Source organism: Neolamprologus brichardi, chromosome 16 (genome assembly GCF_056152115.1).
Source record: "Neolamprologus brichardi isolate AB-2024 chromosome 16, ASM5615211v1, whole genome shotgun sequence".
Classification (NCBI taxonomy): domain Eukaryota; kingdom Metazoa; phylum Chordata; class Actinopteri; order Cichliformes; family Cichlidae; genus Neolamprologus; species Neolamprologus brichardi.
In genome coordinates, this window is record NC_142119.1 from 25,101,883 (window position 1) to 25,129,330 (window position 27,448).

General features: G+C 38.9%; 2 protein-coding genes across 2 annotated transcripts; both read right to left on the reverse strand.

The window, feature by feature from the left end:
* Positions 1-204: 204 nt before the first annotated feature.
* Positions 205-6,934, reverse strand: bbs5 (Bardet-Biedl syndrome 5). The gene is made up of 12 exons (XM_006788500.2): positions 6,750-6,934; positions 6,467-6,549; positions 6,150-6,215; positions 3,854-3,903; positions 3,417-3,544; positions 3,195-3,330; positions 2,705-2,800; positions 1,356-1,418; positions 1,108-1,242; positions 862-945; positions 603-626; positions 205-505 (listed from the first exon to the last, which is right to left on the reverse strand). The coding sequence occupies exons 1-12, from the start codon at positions 6,809-6,811 to the stop codon at positions 404-406; spliced, it is 1,029 nt and encodes a 342-aa protein (XP_006788563.1). The 5' UTR covers positions 6,812-6,934; the 3' UTR covers positions 205-403.
* Positions 6,935-9,443: 2,509 nt separating this feature from the next.
* col28a2a (collagen, type XXVIII, alpha 2a) lies at positions 9,444-27,444 on the reverse strand. The gene is made up of 36 exons (XM_035906822.2): positions 24,864-27,444; positions 24,562-24,699; positions 23,735-24,309; positions 23,075-23,095; positions 22,868-22,927; positions 21,881-21,934; positions 21,138-21,182; positions 21,024-21,050; positions 20,898-20,942; positions 20,730-20,774; positions 19,721-19,774; positions 18,824-18,892; positions 18,670-18,738; positions 18,488-18,556; positions 17,048-17,116; positions 16,184-16,252; positions 15,986-16,054; positions 15,591-15,659; positions 15,408-15,479; positions 15,253-15,321; positions 15,099-15,170; positions 14,837-14,905; positions 14,642-14,710; positions 14,494-14,562; positions 14,310-14,378; positions 14,107-14,175; positions 13,875-13,943; positions 13,604-13,672; positions 13,435-13,515; positions 13,291-13,326; positions 13,169-13,205; positions 11,582-12,139; positions 11,207-11,496; positions 10,868-11,111; positions 9,996-10,187; positions 9,444-9,901 (listed from the first exon to the last, which is right to left on the reverse strand). The coding sequence occupies exons 2-36, from the start codon at positions 24,689-24,691 to the stop codon at positions 9,894-9,896; spliced, it is 3,681 nt and encodes a 1,226-aa protein (XP_035762715.2). The 5' UTR covers positions 24,692-24,699; positions 24,864-27,444; the 3' UTR covers positions 9,444-9,893.
* Between the last annotated feature and the right edge of the window lie 4 nt (positions 27,445-27,448).

The window sequence follows — 27,448 nt, forward strand, 5'->3', positions numbered from 1 at the left end:
ACGCTACAGTGTGCAAGCCCGTGTCGGTGTGTGAGGCATTTCCACAGGAGTTACCAAACAAGCAGCCGGGGGTCAGCGAACAGCTGCAGCCACAGGAGCTCAAGGCCTGTTCTCAGACCATTGTGTCCCTTACACACACACAGTAGCTACAAAAGATATAAAGACATCAAAAAACAAAAAAACAAAAAAACCAACTTTCCACCATCTGTTTGAATATCTTTATTTATATTACATTCAAGTTCACTACAAGAAAATGTTTTATATAGTAAACGTCACAATTTACTTTTCCTTTTTAGGAAACTGCACTCAGCAAAACTGTACATCTTTTAACCAGAGCTATAAGCAATATTGTCTATACAAGCAGAACAACTACATAAAATATGTACATGTGTTTCATGTTATCTCAGCCCATTACTTCCCACAGCCCTTGAAGAGTGAAGCCGTCCTTTAGCTTTTCAATGGCGAGGCCGAGCTCCTCAGAGAAAACCGGCTCACGGTCTTGTTGCTTTGAGAAAACAAAACATAAATCAGGTTTAAAGCACTTTTTAAGTTTTATAGCAAGCTGTCATGATTATATTATTATATATATATTGAGATTTTACCTTATTGCCATCTGCAAAGTAGGCCTGCAACCAAACACATAAACACATGTAGTTAAAAAAGCTAATGTAAATTAAAATAAAGCATTCTGCTTGTAGTAAATAGTTGATGACTCCCAGACACGAGCGCCAGGCAACATAAATTCATGTTTGTTCATTATGCTGGAGGATATTAGCTAATAGCTATTCTGAGAGTGTGAAAGCTAAACCTTTGATTCCCAGACGAGTGATGAGTGTAAGGGTTGCCAGCAGGCACACTCACAGTAAATGCATCGGTCTGCTCATCGGGCTCGATTTCCACGTCATCGGGAGGTTGTTCCACTGTGAGCTCTTCCAAAGGCTGCGGCTGAAATCGTTGTTAGGACAAACAGTGCTATGACAACACGATCAGCTGAAGAGCCGGGAAAGCCAGCTACATTAAAATATCTCCTTAACAGCTGTGAACTCAAAAATAGACTTGCAGGCTATTTTTGAGTTTGTGATTCTTATATTGTGTATGTATGCCTACCTTTTCTTCCATTTCATAATCCACTCCAAAGATGGGGTTAGCAGAGTACACTTTATGCAAGGAGTTAATTTCTTTGAGTGCATCTTGGAGTTTTTCCACTGGGTCAATCTTAAACCCAAGCACATACCCACCACTCTAAAAATCACAAAGTGGATATTTTGGTATATTAGAAGACCAAAAACTAAAGAAGAAAGTCCCGATAATAGAATTATATCAGAAGACTGTAAATGACATTGCATAGAAGTTACCTGGCGTGAGCTCTCAATCACCAGCGCCAGGCCAAACTTTGAGTCTCTTATTCTGATCGACCACTTGAGAGGAAATAAAATATGTTATACACCATCCTGATCTGCGTTGAACAGGACACATTACTTCATAAGAGAAACAAAATAATAGGACTTCTGATTATGTGGCAGGCCACTTTATTAGGTATATCTTGCAAGTACCGGTGGGAACTGCTTTAATTCTTTGTAGCATAGATTCAATAAGATGCTGGAAACATTCCTCACAGATTTTGGTTTATATTGACACAACAGCATCACACAGTTGCAGCAAATTTGTCAGCGGCATGTCCGTGATGAGAATCTCCAGTTCCACCACAACCCAAATGTGCTCTTATGAACTGAGATCTGGTGATCGTGGAGGTCATTTTAGTACAGTGAACTCACTTTCACCTTTAAGAAACTTGTTTGAGATGATTTGAGATTTTGTGGAGCATTATCCTGCTGAAAACAGCCAATAGAAGATGGGTACGCTGTGGTCGTAAAGGGATGGACAAGATCAGCAACAATACTCAGGTAGTATCAACAATACTCTTTTGTTACTTTAGGGCTCCAAGTTTGACAAGAAAATATCCTCCACATCATGATCCCACTACCAACAGCCTGAGCCTCTGATACAGGACAGGATGGACCCAAGCTTTCAAGTTGTTTGGACTAAATTCTGTTGCAGCAGAAATCAAATTCTGGTTGATTAAATTTTTGCATTAACTACACTTGATGAGATGTACCTAACAAAGTGGCTGCTGAGTGTATTTTATAATTGTAAACACATAAAATGCATTTACAGATAATGACTGATTGTTCGAGCTTTACTAGAAACATTTTATGAGAGAGAAACATTTCCCTGAATAAAAATCATATAGTTCTGTTTGGGAAATATTTGAGCCAATCGTGTTCAGGACAATTTTAACCATGTGGTGGCAATCATATCCGCGCCTAACAAAGGTAAAGATACAGGTAAGTGTACTTATTATTTGTTCCTGGCTGACTGTGTCCATTCACATGACATGCTCTGATAAGATTTAGGCAAACTGGGTTGAACTAGGAATTAAACTATAATGTTGTGTAATGTGTGTAACAGAAATCTAACAATCAGAGCGTCAAACTTTTAAAGCAGATTTAATCAGATTTCAGTTGTGATTCTGTATTTATTATGTCTCAGTGATCACTGACATGACAATCAAACAGTTCTTCTCCTATTTATTTAAAAAGATACTTTAAATTAACTGCAGAAACAATTGCCTAGACTGTAGTTTTTGCCAAGATGTTTGCCAAGTGGTAACAATTGCTTCTAGAAGGACCTTGACTGTACTTACAATCTGGAGGTAAGGAATGCTGACGTTGAAGCTCTCATTCATGTTTGCGTGCCACACAATCCGAACATTGGTAATGAAAAAGGTTCCAAGGTTACCCTAAAACACAGCGCCATCACAGGAAACTCACTTTCACATATTTAGAGATTATTTTCTATAATATGTTTTCACATTTTTTAAACTGTCATAATTTAAATGTGAACCGCTTAAAAAAACAAACAATGGAAATAAGTTGATCTTTGCGTTTCTGGTACTTACTGCACGCACACTATCATGCGCGTCTTAATATGCTTACATGTGTTTGTCTGTGATATTTATTGGTTTGGGATATGTATTGGAATTAAATAAAATCAATCAAACAGCTCTTCACAAAAACATCTCAATTGCCTGTAAATACTTCTTTAAAACAGTGTGGTAACTTGTTCAATTTTAGTCTGTGCATGCATATTATCTGAGAAACACTAAACAAATATTTTAAAAGTCCCACTAGTACCTGATCGCTGGATAGATTCCAGACTCCGTTAATTTTATCATAGACTTGCTCACGGGGCAAGAGTCTAAGCTGCTTATTTTGAATCAGTGCAGCTCGCAGTTTCAGGTCCCGGTACATTTTGGACGTCTCATAGGCTCTGTAACAACACAAGTCACATTTTAAAACAATGAGAAAGATGTATGTTTGATAGATAATTTAAAAACTCCCTCAGTGCATTTTTACCTGTGAACAGCGATGACAGAGGTGAAAAGCCTCGGACTTCCTGGAACCACATTTGTAAAAATAAACTCAAATCTTGTGTTGTTGGACTTGGTTAAGATGTAGAGAGCTTCAGTTTGACCTCTTAATTTCTGGAAGAGAGTAATTACTTCCTAAATTACCAACACTTTTATACACTTTAATTCTTAGCACGTCAAAAAACCCCAAAAAACAACAACAAAAAAACCCCCCAATGCTGCTGTAATTTGTCCTACAGGTTTGACATTTGTCCACTTTATGTGAATAATGGATAAAAAAAAACCTGTTGGCACACTTAAGGTGCATCAGTTAAGAAGTGTTAATGAAATTAAATATTTTTGATGTGAGGAAGTGTAAAAACATTCTGAACAAATAGTTTAAAACAGAAACAAAACGCACAGGTAAAACGAGAGTTTACTTACTGAGTTGGCTGTCCTTGTTGTGATGTTAATGATGGTGTTGTAACCTACAGCTGAAACAAAAAAGAAAATCTTCAGCCTCCTGTCTGTTTGTCACTGCCTGTGTCTCTAAACCATAAATCATATCAGGTGTCACTGACATCTTGCAAACCTTCCCTTTCACTCTTCTGCACTCTCTTCTTCTCCTCTCCTGTGGAACGTACATCACTATGGATGGTTGACCCCAGGTAGTTAAACTTATCCACCTTCACTACTGCTGCTTCACTGTTAAACCTATCACCTTTTTCATTCCCACACATATACAATCTCTGACTCGTACCGTACAACTCACCACTGTCTCACAGTCCTCGTACATGTCCTGAACCATCTTCACATACTTCTTTGTCAATCCTGACTTCCTATAAGCAGTAGCACAGTTCTTCTCTGGCCAACCTACCGTATATTTTCTCTTGATCCAAAACAACAAAGAACAACTTATATTGACCTTCTCCGTCAACACTCTCAAAGCTAACATCACATCACTATTGTTCTTTCTGAGCATGAAGCCATACTGCTGGCCACTGATTGTAACCTCTCTTCTTAACCTGGCTTCAACAGCTCTTTCCCATAGCTTCATAGTATGGATCCTAAACTTTATCTTTCTGTAGTTATAACAGCTCTGCACCTCACCCTTTTTCTTAAAAATCTCCATCAGTACACTTCTTCTCCATCCGCCATGATTGTTTTAAATCTGGTGAAAAAGTTCACTCCCCTCTGTCCAAGACACCTCCATACCTCCACAGGTACAGTGGGATGCATAAGTTTGGGCAACCTTTTTAATAGTCATTATTTTCCTGTATAAATCGTTGGTTGTTACGATAAAAAATGTCAGTTAAATATATCATATAGGAGACACACACAGTGATATTTGAGAAGTGAAACTAAGTTTATTGGATTTACAGAAAGTGTGCAATAATTGTTTAAACAAAATCAGGCAGGTGCATAAATTTGGGCACCACAAAAAAAAGAAATGAAATCAATATTTAGTAGATCCGCCTTTTGCAGAAATTACAGCCTCTAAACGCTTCCCGTAGGTTCCCGTAGGATTTTGAGCAGTGTTTTGGGTCGTTGTCTTGCTGAAAGATCCAGCCCCAGCGCAGCTTCAGCTTTGTCACTGATTCCTGGACATTGGTCTCCAGAATCTGCTGACACTGAGTGGAATCCATGTGTCCCTCAACTTTGACAAGATTCCCAGCCCCTTGTTACGCCCAAATAACTCAATTTTAGTTTCATCAGTCCACAGCACCTCATTCCAGAATAAAGCTGGCTTGTCCAAATGTGCTTTAGCATACCTCAAGCGGCTCTGTTTGTGCTGTGGGCGGAGAAAAGGCTTCCTCTGCATCACTCTCGCATACAGCATCTCCTTGTGTAAAATGCGCCAAATGGTTGAACGATGCTCAGTGACTCCATCTGCTGCAAGATGATGTTGTAGGTCTTTGGTGCTGGTCTGTGGGTTGACTCTGACTGTTCTCACCATTCGACGCTTCGGTCTATCAGAGATTTTTCTTGGTCTGCCACTTCGAGCCTTAACTTGAACTGAACCTGTGGTCTTCCATTTTCTCACTATGTTCCTAACTGTGGAAACAGATCTCAGAGCTTAAATCTCTGAGACAGCTTTCTGTGTCCTTCCCCTAAACCATGATGGTGAACAATCTTTGTCTTCAGGTCATTTGAGAGTTGTTTTGAGACCCCCATGTTGCTACTCTTCAGAGAAAATTAAAAGAGCAGGGAAACTTACAATTGACCCCCTTAAATATTATTATTATTATCATTATTTGATTCACCTGTGTATGTAGGTCAGGGGTCACTGAGCTTACCAAGCCAATTTTTTAGTTCCGATAATTTAGCCGATAATTAGTTCTAAAGGTTTTGGAATCAATAAAATGACAACAGTGCCCAAATTTATGCACCTGCCTGATTTTGTTTAAACAATTATTGCACACTTTCTGTAAATCCAATAAACTTAGTTTCACTTCTCAAATATCACTGTGTGTGTCTCCTATATGATATATTTAACTGACATTTTTTTTAATCATAACAACCAACGATTTATACAGGAAAATAATGACTATTAAAAAGGTTTCCCAAACTTTTGCATCCCACTGTATGTCATCTGGACCAACTGTGTTTCTACTCTTCATCCTCTTCATAGCTACCCTCCCTTCCTCCTTACTAAACTTTTAACTAAACAATTCAAATAGATAAAAAAAAATTGCATACAACACAAAGTCAAATAATGGAGGCATTCAGGTGTACTTACACAAATTGACTCTTGGCAGAGCCAACGAGTGCCAAATGATTCTCAAATTTGTCACCAAGAGCCGTCCTGGAAAAAAGTTAACACCATGATCCGTTATTATTTTTGTTAGTAGCTCTCAGCATCAAGGTTATTATCATCGTTAGACTGAAAACTAAAAATGTTAAGCAATAAAAAACTCAAATGTAACGAGTAAACCCTCGCTGGACAGCTCACTGAAATGGAATTGAGGTCAAAAACTCAAAATGAAAAGAAAGAAAAAAATTAAACTATAACAAATCTGGTCTGGATATTTTCAGTCTCTAAGGTAGCAAAAGCACCTCGGTCTCCGTTGTTTCCTTTCGTATCTTCAATTGAGTCCAAGCAGTCTATGAGCACCTCTCCAGGACGTGTTTTCATCTGCCTATGAACAGCATGGATTACAATATTGGCACTATTATTGGCGATATAAAGCCACCGCAAAAACGAAAGCACTTTAAACTTAATATAATTATCAGGAAAACCTCGCATCACAGTGTCGGCGTAAATAACGACTTTAGGCAATTAGCTTAGCTAAGCTCCGTTAACCAGTTAGCCTCTACGGGCGGTGACAAATTAACTTACTGTGCAGTGATGTCAAACCTAACATCTCGGTCTTCCCACAGAGCATCTAAAACAGAAGCCATGACTGCAGGTTATCACCCCCCCACAGCTCCTTGCGGTAAAACTTGCTGAACTTCTGCAGTCGATATTCCAGCTAAAGAGGCTAATCTCAAAAAGCCATCCAAGCGTCATAATCACCGGGGCAACAGACGGCAAGCCGAAAGGCCAAAAATGTGTATCCGTACTTAAAGCGAATACTTGATCCCTAACCATTTTCAGACAAACTACGTTTGATTTAACCCCCTTTGATTAAAAGAAAAAGTGCCCGGAAAAGAAAAACAAAAGACGCCCCCCCACTGGCCCTAATTCTTTTCCATATTTGTTTTATTTCAACCACAGTGCCAAATGCTTCAAATTTAAGCCTAGCTGGATTACTAATCAGGGCTTTATTATAAGCAGGTATGATAAGAAGGACGGTGCTAATAAAAACAAAAAAAACCCCAAAACAAACAAAACAAACAACAACAACAACAACCAACACCAAAGGAAAACAGCTTTATATTGAAATTATAATGTTGAGTTGCTTACATTTTGAATTGAGATAATATTTTTGTGAAAACTTTTGAAAATCTATACTATTTGCGTGTGTGTTTATGGTATCATATGCTCTGGATTTTCAATTGTACTGATTAGGATTTTATAAAACGGCAGTACAGAATCCACAAACTTTAATGGCGGCAAAATACAATCGGTAGTTACACCAGTTTCCACTTACTGACATTATCCTATTTTACTGGAGACACATCACCATAAATGGAATTAGTGGAAACAGTTGTAGTGCTTAAGTTAATAGATGCAAAGTAGACAATCATAGACTTTTTGATTTTATTATTAAAATGTCTTTAAAAATCACCTGAGATATACAGACTGCTCAAATCAATATAACTTAAATGAATAAACTGCAGAAAACCTCAATCTTTACAAGAAGATCTGATCTCCAAAAGTTGATTCTCTTCATCTGGACGTAGTGTTTTGTGGGAGAAAGGTTTCGTCACTCATCCAAGTGACTTCTTCAGTCTCAGCTGACTGCAGGTTTCCCCAATCTTATAAACAGTACATTTGCATAATGACTGAAACCAGCCCACTGAAGGAACAATGGGCTGGGAGGTCAGTTCCTTAATCTTAATTATGCAAATTCTCATGACCACTCATGGCCACTGATCAATGGCCATGAGTACCATTCACAGAGAGTTGGGGAATGGCTGCAATCACAGCATTGTAAGATGGCGAAAGATGTACCCTTAGGCCCCCTCCCCGATTCAGAGATGGTCTTTCCCTTTTCACGTAAATGGCCTCCTTGACTCCGCACTCAAACCAGCGTTCCTCCCTGTCCAGGATGTGTACATCCTCATCCTTGAAAGAGTGTCCACTAGCCTGTAGGTGTAACTAGACTGCAGAGTCCTGGCCTGACGAGGTAGCTCTTCTGTGTTGTGCCATCCGCTTTGCCAGAGGTTGATGGGTTTCTCGATGTATAAATCCTGGCAATCCTCCTGGCACTTAACAGCGTACACTATGTTACTGTTTGTGTCGGGGGACCCGATCCTTGGGGTGGACCAATTTTTGGCGCAGCGTGCTTTGGGGTTTAAAAGCCACAGAAACCCGGTGTTTAGAAAATTCATGAGAATGTCATGAGAATTTGCATAATTAAGATTAAAGAACTGACCTCCCAGCCCATTGTTACTTCAGTGGGCTGGTTTCAGTCATTATGCAAATGTACTGTTTATAAGATTGGGCAAACCTAAGGTGGCACGGATGAAGGTGGCACGGATGCCCCTCCGGTGGTCCTCCTTGGGCTCTTGCACTCTGGGACCTCTGGATGTCTGGGGCCTGGATCTCCTCCATGCCTGCTTCATGCCCTGAGGGACAGGGCTATGGCTCTCTACATCCTCTTGCAGACCATTACATGGGGAAACCATTTGAATACAAGCGCGCCGATCCACACAGGTGTGCACACAGGTGTTCACTGTTTGTAGACTTAAATCACACCTTTCTTGGCTGCTACTTCAAAGCACATTGTGCGCTGTCTGTCCTGCGTGCTGCACAACAACATTCAATATTTAGTATTTACTGCTGTTTACACTTAGGTAGATTAATGCGATGGTGTTGTGTATAGTATGTTGCTTTGTTTTGTTTTGTTTTTTTTTGCTTGTTTTCTATTTCTTTTTCTCTCAACAGGTGATCCCGGAGATATTTTTTTTCCCCCCTTTCTCAATGTCCCTCTCCCCTTCTGTTTTTCTTTTCCTTCCTCTTTCTTTCTCCCTTTCCTATCCCTCACTCATGTCTGTCCCGTCTGTAACAACTGAAAATAAAATAAATAATAAAAACAAAGGTCGATCAAATGGACCAATACGGCAATGCCATGATGATCCATTTGGCAAAATAAATCCATTGGGTATCCTTGTTGGTCTTCAGACAACAATTCTGACGGCTAAAGAACCAAATGGGACAGGCAAAAAAAAAAAAAAGATTGGGCAAACCTGCAGTCAGCTGAGACTGAAGAAGCCACTTGGATGAGTGACGAAACCTTTCTCCCACAAAATGCTACGTCCAGATGAACAGAATCAACTTTTGGAGTTTTACTTTCCTGGATGTTTGAGAATACATTAAGAAGAAGATCTGATCTGCAGCAAACCTCTGGAAGCAGGACACATGTAGTAAAACACCTTTGTTACTTTATTACAGCTGCCAGTTTTACCCATGTGGACACATTGCAATAGAATCAGGAAAAACAAACAGGAAAACACAAAAGTACTCAAAACACATATATCAGCATAATATAAAACATTTCACGAATGCTGTTTTACTCTAAATATATTCAGAATATATAAACTGCATGTCTGGGTGAGGTATAAGAATAATCCATAGAATTTTAAGCCTAGGAAGGACAATACAATATCACAGAGGTAAGAAAGGCTTTTTAATAAAATAAAAGTCAATCTGATTTTGTTTTTGTTAAACCAGGAACATGTCAGCTGTCTCTCTATTTATTAAAAAATTTTTTTGTGTCTAAGGCCAACTGTGACACAAGAGTCACAAGGCATCTCATTAAAATGAGGAAAGCTGAAGGTTGTAGAGCTGGACTCCTAGTGATGGTGTTTCCTCCTTTTATCCACCTGAAATGGACAATGAAGTGACAAAATGATACTCACAGACGAAACATCAATAAACAAAAATGCACATTTACTGTTTAAAATCTACAGATTTTACCTCTTCTGAGCAGAACGCAAGTCTTCTTGCATTCATCTTCTGTTTCGTAACGGTTGCCATTTCCACCACAGCCTCCGTACCAGAACTGTGCACAAGCATTGGCCTGCTTGTCATAATACCAGCGTATGATATAGTCTCGGCAGGTGCCTTGGTCTAAGCTGAGGTCACAGCGGGGATCGAGATGAGGGGTCTCTGAAGAGGGAATGGTATGTGAGACACATGTTTACTAAAAAAACATTTATGTGTTAGAAGAATAGACTTAGCCCTTTCCCGACAGAGCTAACACTGATAGATTCAAGGTTTCTTAAAGTGTATAGTCAAAATTAGTTCTTGCAACAAGACATTAATCCCAAGCTCATCAGCAAAGCTACAAAAAAAGGCTAAAAAGAAAAGAACCAATGTCTTTTAATGGCCCAATAGAAATGAAGACCTCGACCCTCAACTGAAATGCTGTGACAGGACCTTAAAAGAGATGTGTACAAATGAATGCCTGCAAATTTAACATACTGAAGCAAAACTGTAACAGTTGGGCCAAAATTCCAAAATGATGTGAGAGACTATTAAAGTTATACAGAAAACAGCTGCTTTAAGTTATTGCTACTAAACCTTTACAAGTTAGACTGCAATACTGCATAGAGTCCCCTGAAATCTTCCCTTTTCACGACTTTACTATGGAGAATTTCCATGTACTACAACCCCACACAGCTTACAACCTTTTTTTTTTATTAACACGGTGTATTGATTTGCCTCAGCAGGTAAAGCAGAGATATCCTGTTAAGCTATGACAAAAAACCCAGATGATTTATCCATTTTCATTTAGTTTTTATGTTTTTCTTTCTGTGACATATCCAGTACAGGAGTGTGGTACTCACCTCCAGGCTGAACTGGAATCACCACAGGCTGTAACTGATTTGAGTTTGAGGAGGAACTTGAAGTCAGTGTTGATGAAGATGTTCCAGATACAGATGATGATGAAGATGATACAACAGTTGTTTTGGACACAGAACTTTCTCTACCAGGTGATATAAATGTTGTTTTGTTGACTCTAGACAGATACTTGTCACCCCGCACGTGAGCCCTTAAATCTAAATCTTCACCATCATCATCCTCTGTTACCTGTGTGAAACAGCAGCACAGTGTTTCAATATTGCAATAAATACATTTACTGTAAATAACAAAGTATTATGTAATTAAAACAGTGAAGACGAGACCTGAACAGGAAGAGGATTGGCACTGATGGGCAGTTGGAAAGTGTCTCCACGGCCACGGCTATTGGTGTGTCTTTGGTTTTGGATTTCTTCTTCATAACTGTTTCCATATCCATTGTTTCCAAAAATGTAACCATTGTTGTCATAGCCATTATAGGTATTAGTAGTCGCTCCATTATTTCCACTAACACTAAGCCCATTGTTACCATTCCGGTGTCCATTGGCAATGTGATTGTAAACAAAGGCACCATTTTCATCTTCACAGAACTGGCTGACAAGTTTGGACTCCAGTGCTGTGGAAAAATGAAAGAAAAAGTGGGATTATTAGGCATTTTAAAACTCCTCATGATATTTAAAGTATCTGGCTTTGACTTTCACCTGTTAGCGTGTTGAAGTCATCAATGAGGTACACGTGTTCACTGTCTGGGTCTGAGGCTATAAGATTGAGTTCCTGTAAGAACTCAGCCTGGGTTGGATCAGAGGAATTGACAATTCCCAGGGCGTACATCTCAATGTTTGCAGCGTGAGCCTCCCGCACAGCTACATCAAGCTTGACAGGCTCTCGTTTGTCAGTTTGACCATCAGTGATGACGATGGCTACTTTTCTGACACCGGGGCGGGCGCTGAAGAAAGCCTCCTGAGTCGCCTTTCTAATTGCAGTGCCAGTGTAAGTGCCCTCTCCCATGTAAAGCATTTTTCTGATCGCCTGCTTGATGTCCTGCTTGCTGATGTAGCGAGCCAAGTTGAATTCTAAATGAACATCCAGACTGTAGAGGACCAGGCCAATTCTGGTGGCGTTGCGTCCAACTGTGGTCCGATCCACTAACCTCGTGACGAAATCTTTGATGATCTCAAAGTTCTCAGGCCCAACACTCTCTGAGCTGTCAATGACGAAGACAAGTTCCATTGGCCTTTCCTTGCACTTGATGCCACATCCTGAAAAGGTATAAAGTGCAGTTAGTACATGACTGCTTTATTGCACATGTGCAGTTTATGGGCAAAGGCAGACCATCAGTGGCCTCTTAAACCTAGGAGTGTTGTTTCTGCAGCTGGTTGCTATGATGGCACCTGCAGTTCATCCACTGGCCACTTGAGGCTGGCTCTATAACTGAGTCAGTCCCTACAGACTCAAATTTCAAAATAACCAACTTTACAACAAAAATATGCATGTTGACAGTCTGGTACAAACAGAATTTTGGTCTTTAAAGATCATTTTCCTCTTTTAGCTATTAAAATGATAAACAAGCTAGGGTCAGGCAACTTTATGATAAGTAGGTGTCGACTAGGCCACTAGCTAGTTCTTGCCTCGGCTAATACAAGTTCTCGTGGATTTGCAGTGTCAGTGGAATATTTTTATTCCAATTTATTCTGACGATACCATGACTAATTATGGTTTTTAATTTACTAAAAACCTGTTTAAGAAGTCTTCACTCCAGTTTTTGCAAGTGCAATTCTAGCATTTTCTGTTTTATCTCACTAGTGCATGTATACTGTATATAGATGATCTAATACATTTGTTAAGCACTGCAGTCTTTCCATGCACTTTACTTACTAAACATAATAGTATTAATTAACACCTCAGTACTTTAACCTGTCATCAAAACATTTTAATTTCTTGTTCAAAACATCCATAGATGTTTGACTAAGTTTAAACTAGAGGGGCACATACTGAGCACATCCTCCATCAGTGCCAATGTCAGTGCTCCGTGTTGCATTGTAAAGGCATTTAAAGACTGTGGTCTAGAATGCAGACATTCAAAAATACAGACAAACAAATGGCATAATCATATATTTTTTGGCAGCTGCTTTGGCAAACTAATAAAATACCAGCATGACAGTAATGAATTCAAAGCTCCTCTGCACACAGATTTAAAAGATTTAATTGCAGATTTTACTTTGCTACATTGTCTGTTTCTACACAATTGTTTATTAATCATTATTAAAATAGACTAGGCTCAATCTTACCACAGATTTCTTTGATCAGCTTGATAATTTCTTCTCTCTGAAAAATATGGAAAACATATGTCAGTGGAAAATCTTTTTACTTTTTTGAATGGCCCAAAAAAATGTTGAATTACTGAACTTACTGTGAGGCTTGGTTCTCCCTTTTCTCCAGGCCTTCCCTGTAATTTGAAAAAAGATGAAAAACAACATTCACGTTTCAGTTTTGTGCTGTTAAAAACACATATATGAGTAATTTATTTTGTCGTTGTTATTTTGGTCTATTTTACCATTTCACCAGGGACTCCAGGATCTCCCATGTCTCCTTTTGTACCCTTTATCCCCCTCTCACCCTGTAGTCCACGATCACCCTATCATAACAGAAGAATAAATTATCAGTCAGAGACCAAGTAATCCGACATCAATAAAATATTTGAAAGAAGCATGTAAATTCATCACTTTTTCTCCAGGAGGCCCATCTCCCCGAGGCCCTCTAGGCCCAGTCATGCCTTGCGATCCTGGCTCACCCTGAAATTAGATCGTGTTATTCACTGAATCATACAGAAGAGATCCAAACTCAAGAAAGGTCATAAATTATTCTTGTGTTTATCCTGCGGCCAGTTTGCCAGGCGGTTCATTTGTGAAACATGTCAGCACCAATAAAATGCAGCTTCACTCTTTCATATACAAAAATGAATGAATGAATATGCAAAACATATAAAAAACTTACCTTTGGACCTTGAATACCTTCTCCTGGAGGTCCAGTTGGGCCTGGAGGACCTGGCCTTCCAACATTGCCCTTAACACACAGAATTTCAAGTATATTAATGAATCCATATTCTACACAAAGCAGCACATACATTAAATATGTTAAAAATACAACTTTCAACATTATAATTTGTCAACATTAGAATTCACATGTAGAATTAAAAACAGTTAGATCAAACTGTAATCGTTCTTACTAGTGGTCCCTGTAAGCCTTCTCCTGGTGGACCAGGCAAACCTGGCAATCCTCTAAACCCAATGTCTCCCTGAAAAAGACATGATAGTATAAAACAGGCATCCTTATACATATCAAACCCTCCTCCCAACAAACAGCGATGCAAAAACTATAATAACAGACTAACTAGATTATCCCAGAATCACGTAGCATGTAGGTACAAACCTTAGGTCCAGGAAATCCTACTCCTTCTGGGCCGGGCTCACCTGGTAGTCCTGGCTGGCCTGGAGCACCCTGGATAAAGTACAGAGATTATTCCAGTTTTAGCAACCTTGTACAACATTAACTAATTACAGAGTTGCAGGAAAAACTTTTAGAAATTTGTCATGTCTTGGCAGTTGATACTAACCATAGGGCCAGGGATGCCTTGGCCTTTTGGGCCAGCAGGACCTGGTGAACCTGGATAGCCGCGATCACCCTGGTACAACAAATTCAACAATGAGGCCCAAACCTTTGTGTTTTAATCAGTGTGTCTAATAAATTAGGACTGCATTCACCTTTGGACCAGGTAGTCCATGGCCTGTTTCTCCAATAGGACCAGGTGGGCCAGCGGGACCAATATCACCCTGAACACGAGACAGTTAAGTCTGACTACAGCAACAGTTTTTCGATGCATTATGTTGCATCAGACTACACTATCCACTACTCGGTGGATGCTTACCAAGATCAGTGTAAAGAGAAAATTTATTTACCTTTGCACCTGCTATGGACCGTCCCGGCTGCCCTGGCATGCCCTGCTGGCCTGGTATCCCGCGTTCACCCTGGAAGGAAATTGTTGAGGAACTTAAGTTCCTATTCAGACTTGTCTTTATTTTAACAACAAGTGTGCTGCCAACAACTGGTAGAAGACTCATTTTTTTGGCTTCGTTCAAAGTTTGGGTTAATGTGTATACACTACCACGGACGCTTTGTACCACAGTAAGATATTATCATTATGTTCTGTGAAATTCTTACTTTTGGTCCAGATGGTCCTGAGACCCCAGGAGGTCCATGTAACCCACGGATGCCCCTAACACCCTGGTCGCCCTGGGAGTGAATACCAAATATATTTTGTGAGTAGCATTAAGAAAACTGTGTGATACACAAGAATACTGAATTATAAACATACCTTCTCGCCTTGAGTACCAACTCCTTGTGGCCCCTCAGAACCTCTTAAACCAGGCAAACCAGGCTCACCCTAAAAGAACGAATGGGTTTATTCAATAAATAATAAGACTTTTTTTCATAACCATTGTTAAAATGATCAGTCAGATACTGCTTTACCTTCTGCCCTGGAGCTCCATCTTCTCCTGGCAGACCAGGCAGGCCACTCACTCCTGCCGCTCCAGGTTCTCCCTGTAACAGCAGAATGTTTTCACATTGAGCTTTTGCTGTATTCAGTACTGTTTTATGCTGCTAGACCAGGATTAGCCTGACACACTTTGTTCAGGAAATGTCTTATCTCACCTTTGGCCCAGGTTCACCAACACCTGTCTCTCCTGGAGCTCCATGCTCTCCTGGTAAACCTTGGTCTCCCTTTGAAGAGAAGTCATATTCTAGTCATATCCTACCACGTTTAATTAAACTTAAATCTGAATCTTAATATTTCAGATTGAATAATAATTCTAAATTTGAAACATTTTACGTTTTATTTTATTCATTTGTAGTAGTTTTAATTGTCTGCTGTCTCTGTTTGATAACTATGGCAAGCAGCTAAATTCTTTTGTCCTGATGTAACAGGACAGGGTAAAGTTAGTTCTAGACTGACCGGGAATCAAGTTCTTATCTTGTCTGCGTGACTAAAGTAAACAAGTAAACCTGTAATCTGAATATGCATCTTAAGGGTTTTTTTTTTAACAAACCTTGGGCCCAGGTAGACCTTCTCCTGGAAGACCTCTGACTCCTGGAGGGCCTCTTGGTCCTTCATTTCCCTGTACAATAATAATAATGATTCGAGGGTTATTTTAATGTGTGGTGCTACTGCATTCCAATTTCTCAGCATATGTGTCAGAACAAATAAAGGCAATCAAATAGCATTTAGATAAAGATGTTGTCCTGACCTTTTCTCCCTGTATGCCCACTGCTATTGGTCCAGTTGGCCCTGGCAATCCTGGTTGGCCCAGTTCTCCCTGGGAATAAACCATCATAATCATAAATACTTACTGTTAACATTCATGTGTTCACCCAGTGTTAGCTGTAGAAGAGAGGGTGAATGGATCCTTTTCCTCTTTTGTGATCCCTGAGATTTTTTTGTGCACTTTGCATTACATTTGTGTCCTTTTGGTTTCCCTTTCATTAATAAAGATTTAAAGTTGATTTTGATTTCAGGGAATCACTATTGTTGCACAAAAGTATGCAGGCCCAGTCTCAGCCTCCCGGTGGGTTTTAGTTTGTTCCTGAAAATGCTAGAATTAGTATTATAGTGTATAGGAAACTCATATCGTGAGAAAGACTGTAAAGATCAACAGCATTGCAAACAAAAACTCATTTTTATTTTATAGATTACACTTCATCATATCCTGTACACACATACAAAATATGGTTATGTACAGTAAGTTCCCAGACTCATTTTATCTTCATATATTGTATTTTCACATTGTTGTGTTTATCAACCTTTTTTCAGGTTAATAAATGTTTTAACTCACAAGCAGCCAATGAAAGATTGTGTTATAGCAAGTGTTATAGCTACCTAATCGTATAGTATATAGTGCAGCCCTGCTGTATGCTCTACCGTTAACATTCCCACAGTAACCAGATGTTTAATCTAACGCACTCCTGTATTTTGCCTCACTCAGTCACAACATTTTTATAATTGTAGCCTAAAGGACTTCTGGAGTTTCCCCTCGTGGATTTCATTAGTCTTTGCTGTGAACAGTCTTTGTTGTTGCACTGAATTTTCTTAATTAACTTAATTTACAACCCACCTTTTCTCCTTTGATGCCTACACCCTGCTGTCCCCGCGGTCCCCTGGGCCCTGGCAGCCCTCGATCCCCCTGTAGACCAAAATCAGGTTAACTCCATTAGTTACATAACAGCCACTCAAGATTGGGTCACAGCCAAATCACACTGTTTCAGTAAAGCATGGCAGGAGGGCATGTTTGCTCCTGTTGCTGAGTGATTCACAATGATCCCATGACCCAGGAATGACATGTTTTTGTTTGTTTGTCTTTCTGACCATTTTTGAGTGTACAATACTTTTATCTATACTAGTGTTTGTTTATTTAAAAAATCTGAATGGAGAGGAGGTTTTTTCTCAATAGGATGGTATAGCAAAAGTATAATCACCAGAAAGTCTGAAAGCGATTAAAAACATATAACTGCTTGAGGACATTTCAGTGTTAATTCCCTCAACAAATAAAACTGCTTTTAGAATTCTTTACACAGAAACTTCAACAACTTTATAAAGAGAGTGTTACTAACATTATTTTAGGTTTTTACTCTTACTCGGTTATTATACTGTTTTTACTTCGCTGTGGTTAGGTTGTTTTCTTTGCTGCTACACAGTAAGACCTGCTGTCATTAGTATTAACATGTCTTGCTAAGCCCTTGGTTGAATCCCAGCTATCTCTATTTGAATGAGACGTCTGCTGTGTGTTTTAAAATGCAGCATGTGGCAGCATGGGGAAAACATAGTTTTTAGGCTTAACAACAGAGTGTGTATACACGCTTGAGTGAACGGCTGTATTGTGAGTCAGTGAGCTGGAACAGAGGCTGATTTTGACAGATGTGTATCAACTAGTTACCTGAGACTGAATCATACACTCTTTGTTTCTTTTAGTAATGCTCGCTGAGGAGCTTATTTAATCACAATTTATGTCTTTGTAACCTTCAGATACAGCAAATTATTCATGGAATATTTACTGTAATAGATTTTGAAGTTGGTAATGATGAAAGTAGTTAGTTTAAAGATCATTATAATGAAGGCAGATTATCTGCAGCACTCATTTTGTCTAGTAGTGTGAGATCAGAGGTGTGTTTTCATATAGAGGTGAAGCACTCTCAGATTAATTCAGATCAATATTTTTGCCATATTTCTTATGGTTTCAAAATAGTGTTTTCCTCCTCTATTTGCAAGATTATGGAAAACTACCAGTGTCACATTTATCAAAAATTGGGGAGAAGTGGAGCATGGCTGAAGAAAGAACCTATTAAAATTGGCATTGGTTCAGGTTTGTTTTTCCTCCAAAATCTGCGATTAATAAATTATATCTTATCTTAAATGCAATGTAGGACATTTGCCTCGGTGGAGGATACACTAATAATGTTTCATTTTTTTTTCAAAAATATCTTTCGCCTTTTACTCGCCTGCCTCTTAAATACAACCCCGAATTTTTTATTCTCTAATGATAGATTTAAAGAAATACCTTTGGCCCAGGAAACCCTTCACCTTGGGGTCCCTTTTCCCCTTGAACACCTTGTGGTCCTTGAGGTCCCTGTAAAGATAATCAGCTTACAATATAGCTAGCCGTAAGTCAAAATACAGACTTTCTTCAGAGAGCAGATCTCTCACTAACACCAACACTGACTCTGATGCTTCTGAACTTACAGGAAGGCCGGGTTCACCCACTCCTGGAGGACCAGGAGGACCTGGTCTGCCCTGGAATCCCATGTCACCCTGAAGAGAAATATTAGCGCAAATTAGTCACCCAAACACAATCACGACAATCAATATTCAGAGGACAGTTCATAACATGACTTACTTTTGGTCCAGGAAGCCCAATACCAGTCTCCCCTTGAATTCCTGGAGGGCCGGATGGGCCCCGTTCACCCTGTATTCACAAACATATTATTTAAACAACTGTATGTTGGACTTGGAAGCATTAGCATATAGAAGTACTGAACGGCAATGTTTATATCACTCATCTTTTGCTACCACTTAATTTAAACCTTTAGTAGCTCGGTTTCATTGTATGAAAAAGATGGAAAAGGGACTGAAATGTTTTATTTTTTCCTGTGTATAAGGTTAAGAAGGCCCAAAGGTCATTACTACATCAAAGGTGAATCTCAAAGTTGGGGTAATGGTAGCTGTTATCTAAAGATAAGAAGAATAAGCTCAAAATCATGTAATCACTTAGACTGTTTAATAAAGTCTCTGTCTACAGTTTTAACCTGAACTGATACAAGGAATTAATACAAAGACTTGTCTTACAGCTACTCGACTTGCTTGTGTGCTTGCACAAATTGCATAGGGACCACCAAGACTCCTTGTAATCTTTCCAAATGCCTACAGGTCCTCACATGGTGAGACACTGAGCATACACAGACTTTCCATGTGTGTTATTAAGTGCAAGCCTTGTTGGAAAAGCTGAAGATGTTGTGGGCACCCCATAATCTGTATTGGGAGAGCCTAGAGTGAGACTTTTTCATTATGTTTTTTCCCTGAGCTCCTGAATGGAAGTAATGATGGGGAAGACATTGGCTCATTGCCAAGTCTTCACACAGGGGTCTATTAGAAGACAACCGGCTTCTGTGTTATAGAGTTATTACCGAGGTAGAAAAACTCTAACCTCTTGTTTATACTCAACATAAAAGGAAATGCAAAGGTCACAGCAGATGTGCATGGTAGGATAAGTAAAAGTTGTCAGAAAGTGGCAGACCTGCTTTCCCTGGGGGCCCTCAGGTCCCCTGTCTCCATGTGGTCCTGGTAAACCCTGGATAAGAACAGCATACAGTGACTGATCATCACTTGAAATATGTTTATTCAGACAAATATCATGTAACAATGAATAGCTGAAGTTTCTGCATTGTATCTATAACAAATCAGTTCAAATGTTGACACAAACATTTGAACTGTTTAGTAAATGGAGCAAAAAACAATGTTACTAAATGCTAATTGCTAAAGTGCATAACAAAACAAATTCAAAGGTAATAATCCAAAAGAATGCAGGACATGAAATGGTTAGGCACCAGAAAAAAGAAACTGACAGGATTTCAAATGAAGCTTATGTGTAAGTTTAATAAGGAAAATCTGTAATCACTCATCTGCCTGCTTCCCTGTCCCTATCTCTGCTGAACCTGGTCACTCACAGCTCTATCCAAATCTCCATCTTCATCTTTGCCGGCACCAGTGTCTAGACTCCAGGAGATCCTGTCTTAATTCCTATCACTGCAGGCATTCTGTTACGATGGGTTATCATTAACTAATTTCCAAATAGCTCAACTAAATGCTATATTTCAATAAATCATCTTCAATAATTCCTAATAATCTATCCTTTTTAAAACACACAAAGCATCATTTACAAAACAAGACACAAGTGAAACAAAGCTCAGGTGTGAAAAATCAACCACACCACAAACCTGTGATGGCAGATAATCACAGGGAAACAAAAGCAGCAAGTACAAACAAAACAACGCGCAAAAAAATGATGCTTCATGATAAAATTAGGGGAAAAAACCAAACAGGTAACACTAAGGCATGAAGGCTACTACTGAACAAGATGACAAAGACAGGAGAAAATAAGAGTTGCAACTAAAAAAAACTGATGAAAAACATAGTGATGAAGACAGTACCCACTGATTCTGAGCTATAACACTTTGCTGCTCTGTTTTGTCTGCTTATTAAATTGCTTATTAAATTTATGTTAAGACACATGAGTTCATACTAACCTGCAGGCCTCGGGGTCCTCTTTCTCCTATTGACCCCTCAGGACCCTGAAACACATTAAACAACCATAGGAAACAGGCCATAAACCCAATTACCATATATACAATTAGTAAAATCCATTAAATTGAAAATGTTATTTGGCACGTCTAATACCAAGAGCAATGTCATACCCTGTCTCCTTTGATTCCTGGAGTGCCACATTCACCCCTCTCACCCTGCGCAGAAATTACAAAAACAGTTCAGGCTTCAATTCACTCCAAAACATCCCACCACTGTTACTAATCTAAATTTCATACCTTATCTCCTCTGTAACCTGGTTTTCCCTGCAAATAAAAATGATTGAGACATGTGTCATGTGTGAACAAGCTTCAGAAACAATGAAGATGTTGATCACAAATAGTGTCATTTACCTCTGGACCCTCTCGCCCGGGTACTCCACTTAATCCTGCTTCACCCTTAGGTGGGATTACAAACAGGTTTAGAAACAAAAATGGATACTTTTACATTATTAGTGTGTTAAAGCAATTCAGATAATAATTCTGAAATAATTTAGAAAGACCTCATAGTCACTATACTTAATGGAAGCCAGTAAATAAAAGTTAAGTTTAAGAAAGACAACACAGACATTTCACAGTTACAATGTAAATCAATACTAGCATGCAAAGCAATGTTGGAAAGATGTAAATGTAGTTCTTAAACATTTAATTACAAAATAGCTCTTAATTACAAGAAGTAAACATGGGTTGAAAGCTCTGCAAGCATTTATAGTCATGGAAAAAATGTCTACTATTATACAAAATGCATGTTTATCATCATAGGCATCGCTAAAGTTACCCTTACGAACCTAATTTCTTACCTGGTGTCACCAGTATATTAGAGGTAAGGAAGAGCAACAGCACAATAGTGATACACATATATTATTAAATACAAGGTAATATGAATATGAGGAAAATAAAATGGGACCTAATATTGAACCTTGTGGTACTCCACTGGACACAAGCGAAGAAGTGAATTAAAAGCACGAGTTTTGTAAGTTCAGGGAAGCCTAACGTCTTTTTGCAAAAGACGGAAGTATTAAGTAACTCATGAAAATTTCTGCACGCTAAGAGCTTAACATTCAGAGCAGTCCACATATCCATCAAAGGGCACACACCTTTTGCCCTTTAGGCCCCGAGGCTCCATCATCACCAGGGCGACCTTTCTTTCCCTGGAAAATGCAACAAAATCAAGATAGAGATTTGATAATTTGTTTTGTAAATTTTGCATTCTTGTTGCTGTGCACAAAATGACTTCAGCAGATAACACTATGACCTTTAACCTCAACCAAGTCTTTGCCGAGTAACCGTGTGGAAAAAGGTCAAGGAACTTTCTGACAGATCTATATGATCGCTGAAGCTATGAAACATGAAACATCTTGTCCACATGGCCAGAAGTCATTGTTTTGAGCTGCACCTGGATAGTGTGTGTCAGTTACTATTCACCAGAAATCCCTAGTTTGTGGTAATTTTTCCAATAAGAGCAATTATGGGAACCTCTTAGTCTGAGTGTAAGAATGTGAAGAATCTCTCTGTGGTGAAAGCACCTGGTCTCACAGTAGTTGTCAGTCAATAATATGACTGTCTGCCGATAACTTGACCACGTTATCTGAGCAGGAGAAGGGCTTAAACTAAAGTTGTTATGAGTAAAATATGTGAGTATGTGTGTGGAACAGCTCAGATCATCTTGTGTAAGTATTCTTCTATCCTCGTCCCATTGACCATGGCAAGATTAGTGAGATTTACTATGGCCAAAGAATCAGTTTTACGGGGAGCTCTAAATGTGATGCTTCTGTCTTCCATGGGTCACATCCGATGTCACATTAGTATAATAACTAGATGAGGGTAAGTAAATATATTTCTCTTCAAATAGAAGATGAAAGTCTCTGGTCCTTTTTCATTAATCTTCTTTAAGATGGTGGGATTGAACCACCCATCCTCTTTGTTTGTGCAAATGCCTCTAAGCTGCATTTAAAAAGCAAGCAATTATCCCGTCTGAACAAAAACGACACAGCAATCATAACTAAAATATCAGGTTCGTATAAAATGTTTCTGAAATCCTTCTCACTGAAAACTCATTGCTTATGGTGTATTTTCATACTTACTGCAGGCCCACTGGGTCCTCTCTCTCCTTTGTCACAAGCACATCTCTGAGCCACTGGGCACTTCAAAGAGCAGAAATACGATTATTAAACTGTGATAAAAGCCATTTAACAGTCAATTAAATTAAATAATTTAGTTACTTAATGACATTTTATTGAATTTCAAATATCTACAGTTAGTGTGAGTTAATATTTGTAACTTGTACTTACATCTTCATTAGCTAAGCCAATCTGCAAAGAAAATAGAAACAGACTTGTTGTCAGTTGTACAAACATACTTCAGACACTTATTAGGGTTCTTCTGTTATTGCCAAGATGTGTTGTCTTGATTCAGCATAACTTACATGTCTACATGCATTGGTTTTGATAAAAATTTAGGAAATAATGAGATTTTGATATACAAATCTTAACTTTGCATTATCTATTAACTTTTAAAGTCCTTTAAAATGATGAGTTACAATGAGTGAATGAGTGTGTGTATTAAATAAACTGGTCAGATGCAATGGAAATGAATATATGCACGTCATGTATTATTCCACAGGAAATCGAACTGCCTTAACCCAATTATTAATTTTAATTGTTAAGGCAGTTTAATATCAACAGTAATACAATTAGAGATTACCAGACGGAAAAGAAAATCCTGGGGGCTTTTCCTTTGTGTGTCTTTTTAAAGGTTCGGGAGAAAGGCATAAATCCATAACGGACATGAACATCTTTCATTTGTTTTTTCCACAGCACTGTCATCACTTCATCTCTATAAGATTACATGAAGCTTGCATATCAATGTACCAACTCCCATTCAAAGCAAATACATCACTTTTCTTTTTTGTTTTGTCTACTGAGAGATGAGCTTTAATACTTAATACTCACAATTTCAGTGGAGATTTTTTCGACTATGTTATTATCCTGTAAATTATGGAGAAAGACAGAAGCAGGGGAGCTGGCAAGGAGGCGGAGATTAGCAACATTGGCCGGCTCATTGGCTGCTCGGGTGATGCCCAAAGTGAAGAACTTGATGCCCTGGTTTTTGGCTTCAGCAACAGCAGAGAAAATGTCAGGGTTCCTTGGGTGGGAAACACCATCTGTAAGCAGCACTGCTACTTTGATGCTGTGAGGGCTGGATTCTTCCAGGTAAATCTTGGTCATGTTGGTGATGGCATACGTGGTGTAGGTGCCATGCCCAATGTAGACTATTGGGGCTATTTGGGTCTTGAAATTCTCTGCTCCTCTCCAATATCTGAAGGTCTGCTCTGTGATAACGTGGCTGCTGTACTGCAGCAGAGCAACTCTCAAACTCAAGCTGCGTCCAGTCTGCAGCCGGACACCTTGGAGTCTGTCCACCATGTTCATGGCAAACTGCTTTTCATCCTCATGATTGTCTTTTGCACTCTCAGAGCTGTCCAACAGGAAGGCAAGTTCCAGGCTACACTCTTCATCAAGGATGGCTGTGACCACACAGAACAAGTTATCTGATTAACTGATTGACTGCATCTCAATCAACTTGATGAGAAAATGCTGCAATTTTTGTAACATATCCAAAAAATTATATTGAGAAGATGTAAAACATTTTGCAAAATCAGTTGGGGTTATGAATTTGTGTTTCTTGTTTTGCTGAAATATACTGCTTAAGTTTTGAGAATGAAGAAATATTAATGTATCACTTTAAAAACTGTCTTCTTTATTCATTTATTTCTTACCTTGATCATTGTAGATATTTGCAGCAAGAGGTTTGGCTCCAGAATTCTTGATGGTTTTCCTCGCTTGGTAAAAGTCTTGGGCCCATATGCTGGAAAGTGCTGTGGCCAGCAGCAGTGGTGTAAGAAACATCCTTGCCCCTTAGAGAATACAGCAACGACAAATTAAAGTCAAAATTACACTCTACAAAAGAGGTCTTCACATCAAATCAGAGTGTAGCAGGTTGTTTTTTGGAGAAATCAAACTCTTAAATGTGACATTTAGAAAGGTAGTAGATCTTTAAAAGTATTAAACATTGACTTACAAGCCAGCTTCCTGTGCAATTGCTGCAGTCAGTCCTATTTTTGGAGTCGTGAAAAATGCAGAATTAAAAAAGGCAGCAGAGTGGGCAAAGGACCGTCAGAGGACAACTAGCATAGTGGGTTGCACTTCATTGATTGTGAAGCAGCAGTAGTGTCAGTTCTGCTGGGAGAAGAGACTAAGAGACCCTCAGACATTCACTCCTCCTTTATAAGGAGGCACCGACAGACCAGATCCAATGGAGCAAGGCCAACACTCCTGCGCTTGCCTGAGGCAAAGAGATCGCTGAGATATGTTTGAAAGAGTGAAGCAATGTAGTGCATGTTTGGTGAACTTGGTATTTTAATGACTACAAATTGAACTACAGAATAACACAGAATTATATTCATCATGTTAAGTAATGGACTGAAATCATTATAGTTACAGAGTTTAATTAGCTGCATTTAGATTCTTCTATAATCATTTATGTCATTAAACTCACTATAGTTAAATAGCGTTATGTTAGATGCTTAATTCTTTGTATTTGCTGTGAACTTGTAAAATTGGAATGGTTTTAGTGATGTTTTTGTAACACTGGTGCTAAAATTAAATTCCATAAGGGTGTGGGAGTTTCAAAATTTAAAGTCTCTAAAAGCAAATTCCTCGTCACCTTCGGTCTCACCCAGATCAACCGGGGCTTTGGAATGACCATAACAGTGCTGCCTGTGGAAAAAAGGGTTAAAAGGTCCAAGATTTATGTTCGCTTTTAAATGCCAAGCAATGGAAACCAGTGAAGAGGTGCAAAAAGGTGGCAATCAAATAGAATTTTGATCCAAGTATTCTCCACAAAGATAGATAGATAGATAGATAGATAGATAGATAGATAGATAGATAGATAGATAGATAGATAGATAGATAGATTCAGAAGCTTCTAATAAAGCTTAAAACCTCCAAGTGAGTGACAGGCACTTCAATTTTCAGAAAATAAATAAAAGGAAACTGCAGGTGGTATTTCACCTTCCAGACCCTGAAATATGACCTTATGATATTGCAGAAGCAGAGGTGATCTTTCATTGTGCTCCTGGTGTGGTTTAGAGATGAGGACGGTTCTTGAGGATTCACAGAGCATTCTGCCTGCTGTGCTTAAAGTGAAGAGGCTCTGTATTACAGACCTGCAGGCTAGGAGTAATTAGAGGAGACTTTCTGACACAAAGGAATGCAACACTGAATGATGGTTTGAGAAAACACACACACTGCATCTTTGGATTATGACAAATGACAGCCTACCAGTATACTTCGTATGTAGGGTGTATGACTGTAAAGTTCAGGTGTGGTCAAAATGGATTACAAAGAATTCGGTCGATATTTCTGATCTGCAACTGCTTATCCAATGAATGTCACCAAATGGCCTGGTGAGAAAAGAAGGGTGCACCCTGGATATGTTTGCCTGTCTGTTATAGGGCTTACTGAGAAAGACAACTATTCACTTTCATATTCACATGTACCACCAATGTAAAATCATCAGTTAACCTAAACTTGTTGACCAGATGTGCAAAGGAAGAGCACCCAAACTCCAAATGGAAAGGTCCAAAACAAAACATTTTTTTTTACAAGAGCCAAATTTTTTTTTGCCATCCACGAGTCAAGATTTTCCCAGAGGTCTGAATTTTCTTGAGTAAATCTAAATTCCATCCATCCATCCATCCATTTTCTGCCGCTTATTCTTTTTCAGTGTCGCAGGGGGGCTGGAGCCTATCCCAGCTGTCTTGTGGCGAGAGACAGGGTACACCCTGGAGAGGTCGCCAGTCTGTCGCAGGGCTAATAAATTTAAAATTTAATTTCAAATAATTCCAAACTTTTGAACTTATAGATGGCATAAAAACTCCAACTTATTTTCATTGGCAGAAACAAGTTCCACATTTTGCAGCACTGTCATATGTTCAGTCTCGGCTGTTGGCTTTAAAAAGCATCTCTGCATCACACAGTGTGTTTTTATAAGCTGTAAAATTAGTTATATGCATTACTACTACAGTATCTCTTGCAAAATACACTATCCCAACCTATGTATGCAAGCACAATCTGACCTGAAGAGTTGTAGGGGCCATCTTCGCCTTCATTTGATAGGCAAAGAGGGACATTAGAGGCAGGGTGAGAAAGAATGACATGCAGGAAATCACCATGATCCCAAGATGCTGCAGCTTTTCAGCATTCGGTTTATCCACTTAACCAAGTGAGCAACAGCAGTCCCCCAACAGATAAGATTTGAGGTGTTCCTTCGTACTCATCTCATCATGAATTTTCACAAAATGCTGAATTTATCGAATTTATTAACATGTAATTTTATTACACAAGTTAAATTTAATGGATAGTTTATACAAATAACTTTTTCCTTGATGAATTGTTTGAATAAATAAACCTTTGATTTGATATGTTTCAGTTGCACTTCATTAAAAATTATTGCTTCAATATTATTATAATTAATGCTTGAGAGGGTGAAGAATCATTTTTGTGAGTGAATAAAACCAAACTCCTAATATTAAGCTGACAAACTAACTTGCAGCCATAATCAGCATTCCTGAGCCTTTTTTATTTACAGTTAACCCCAATTAA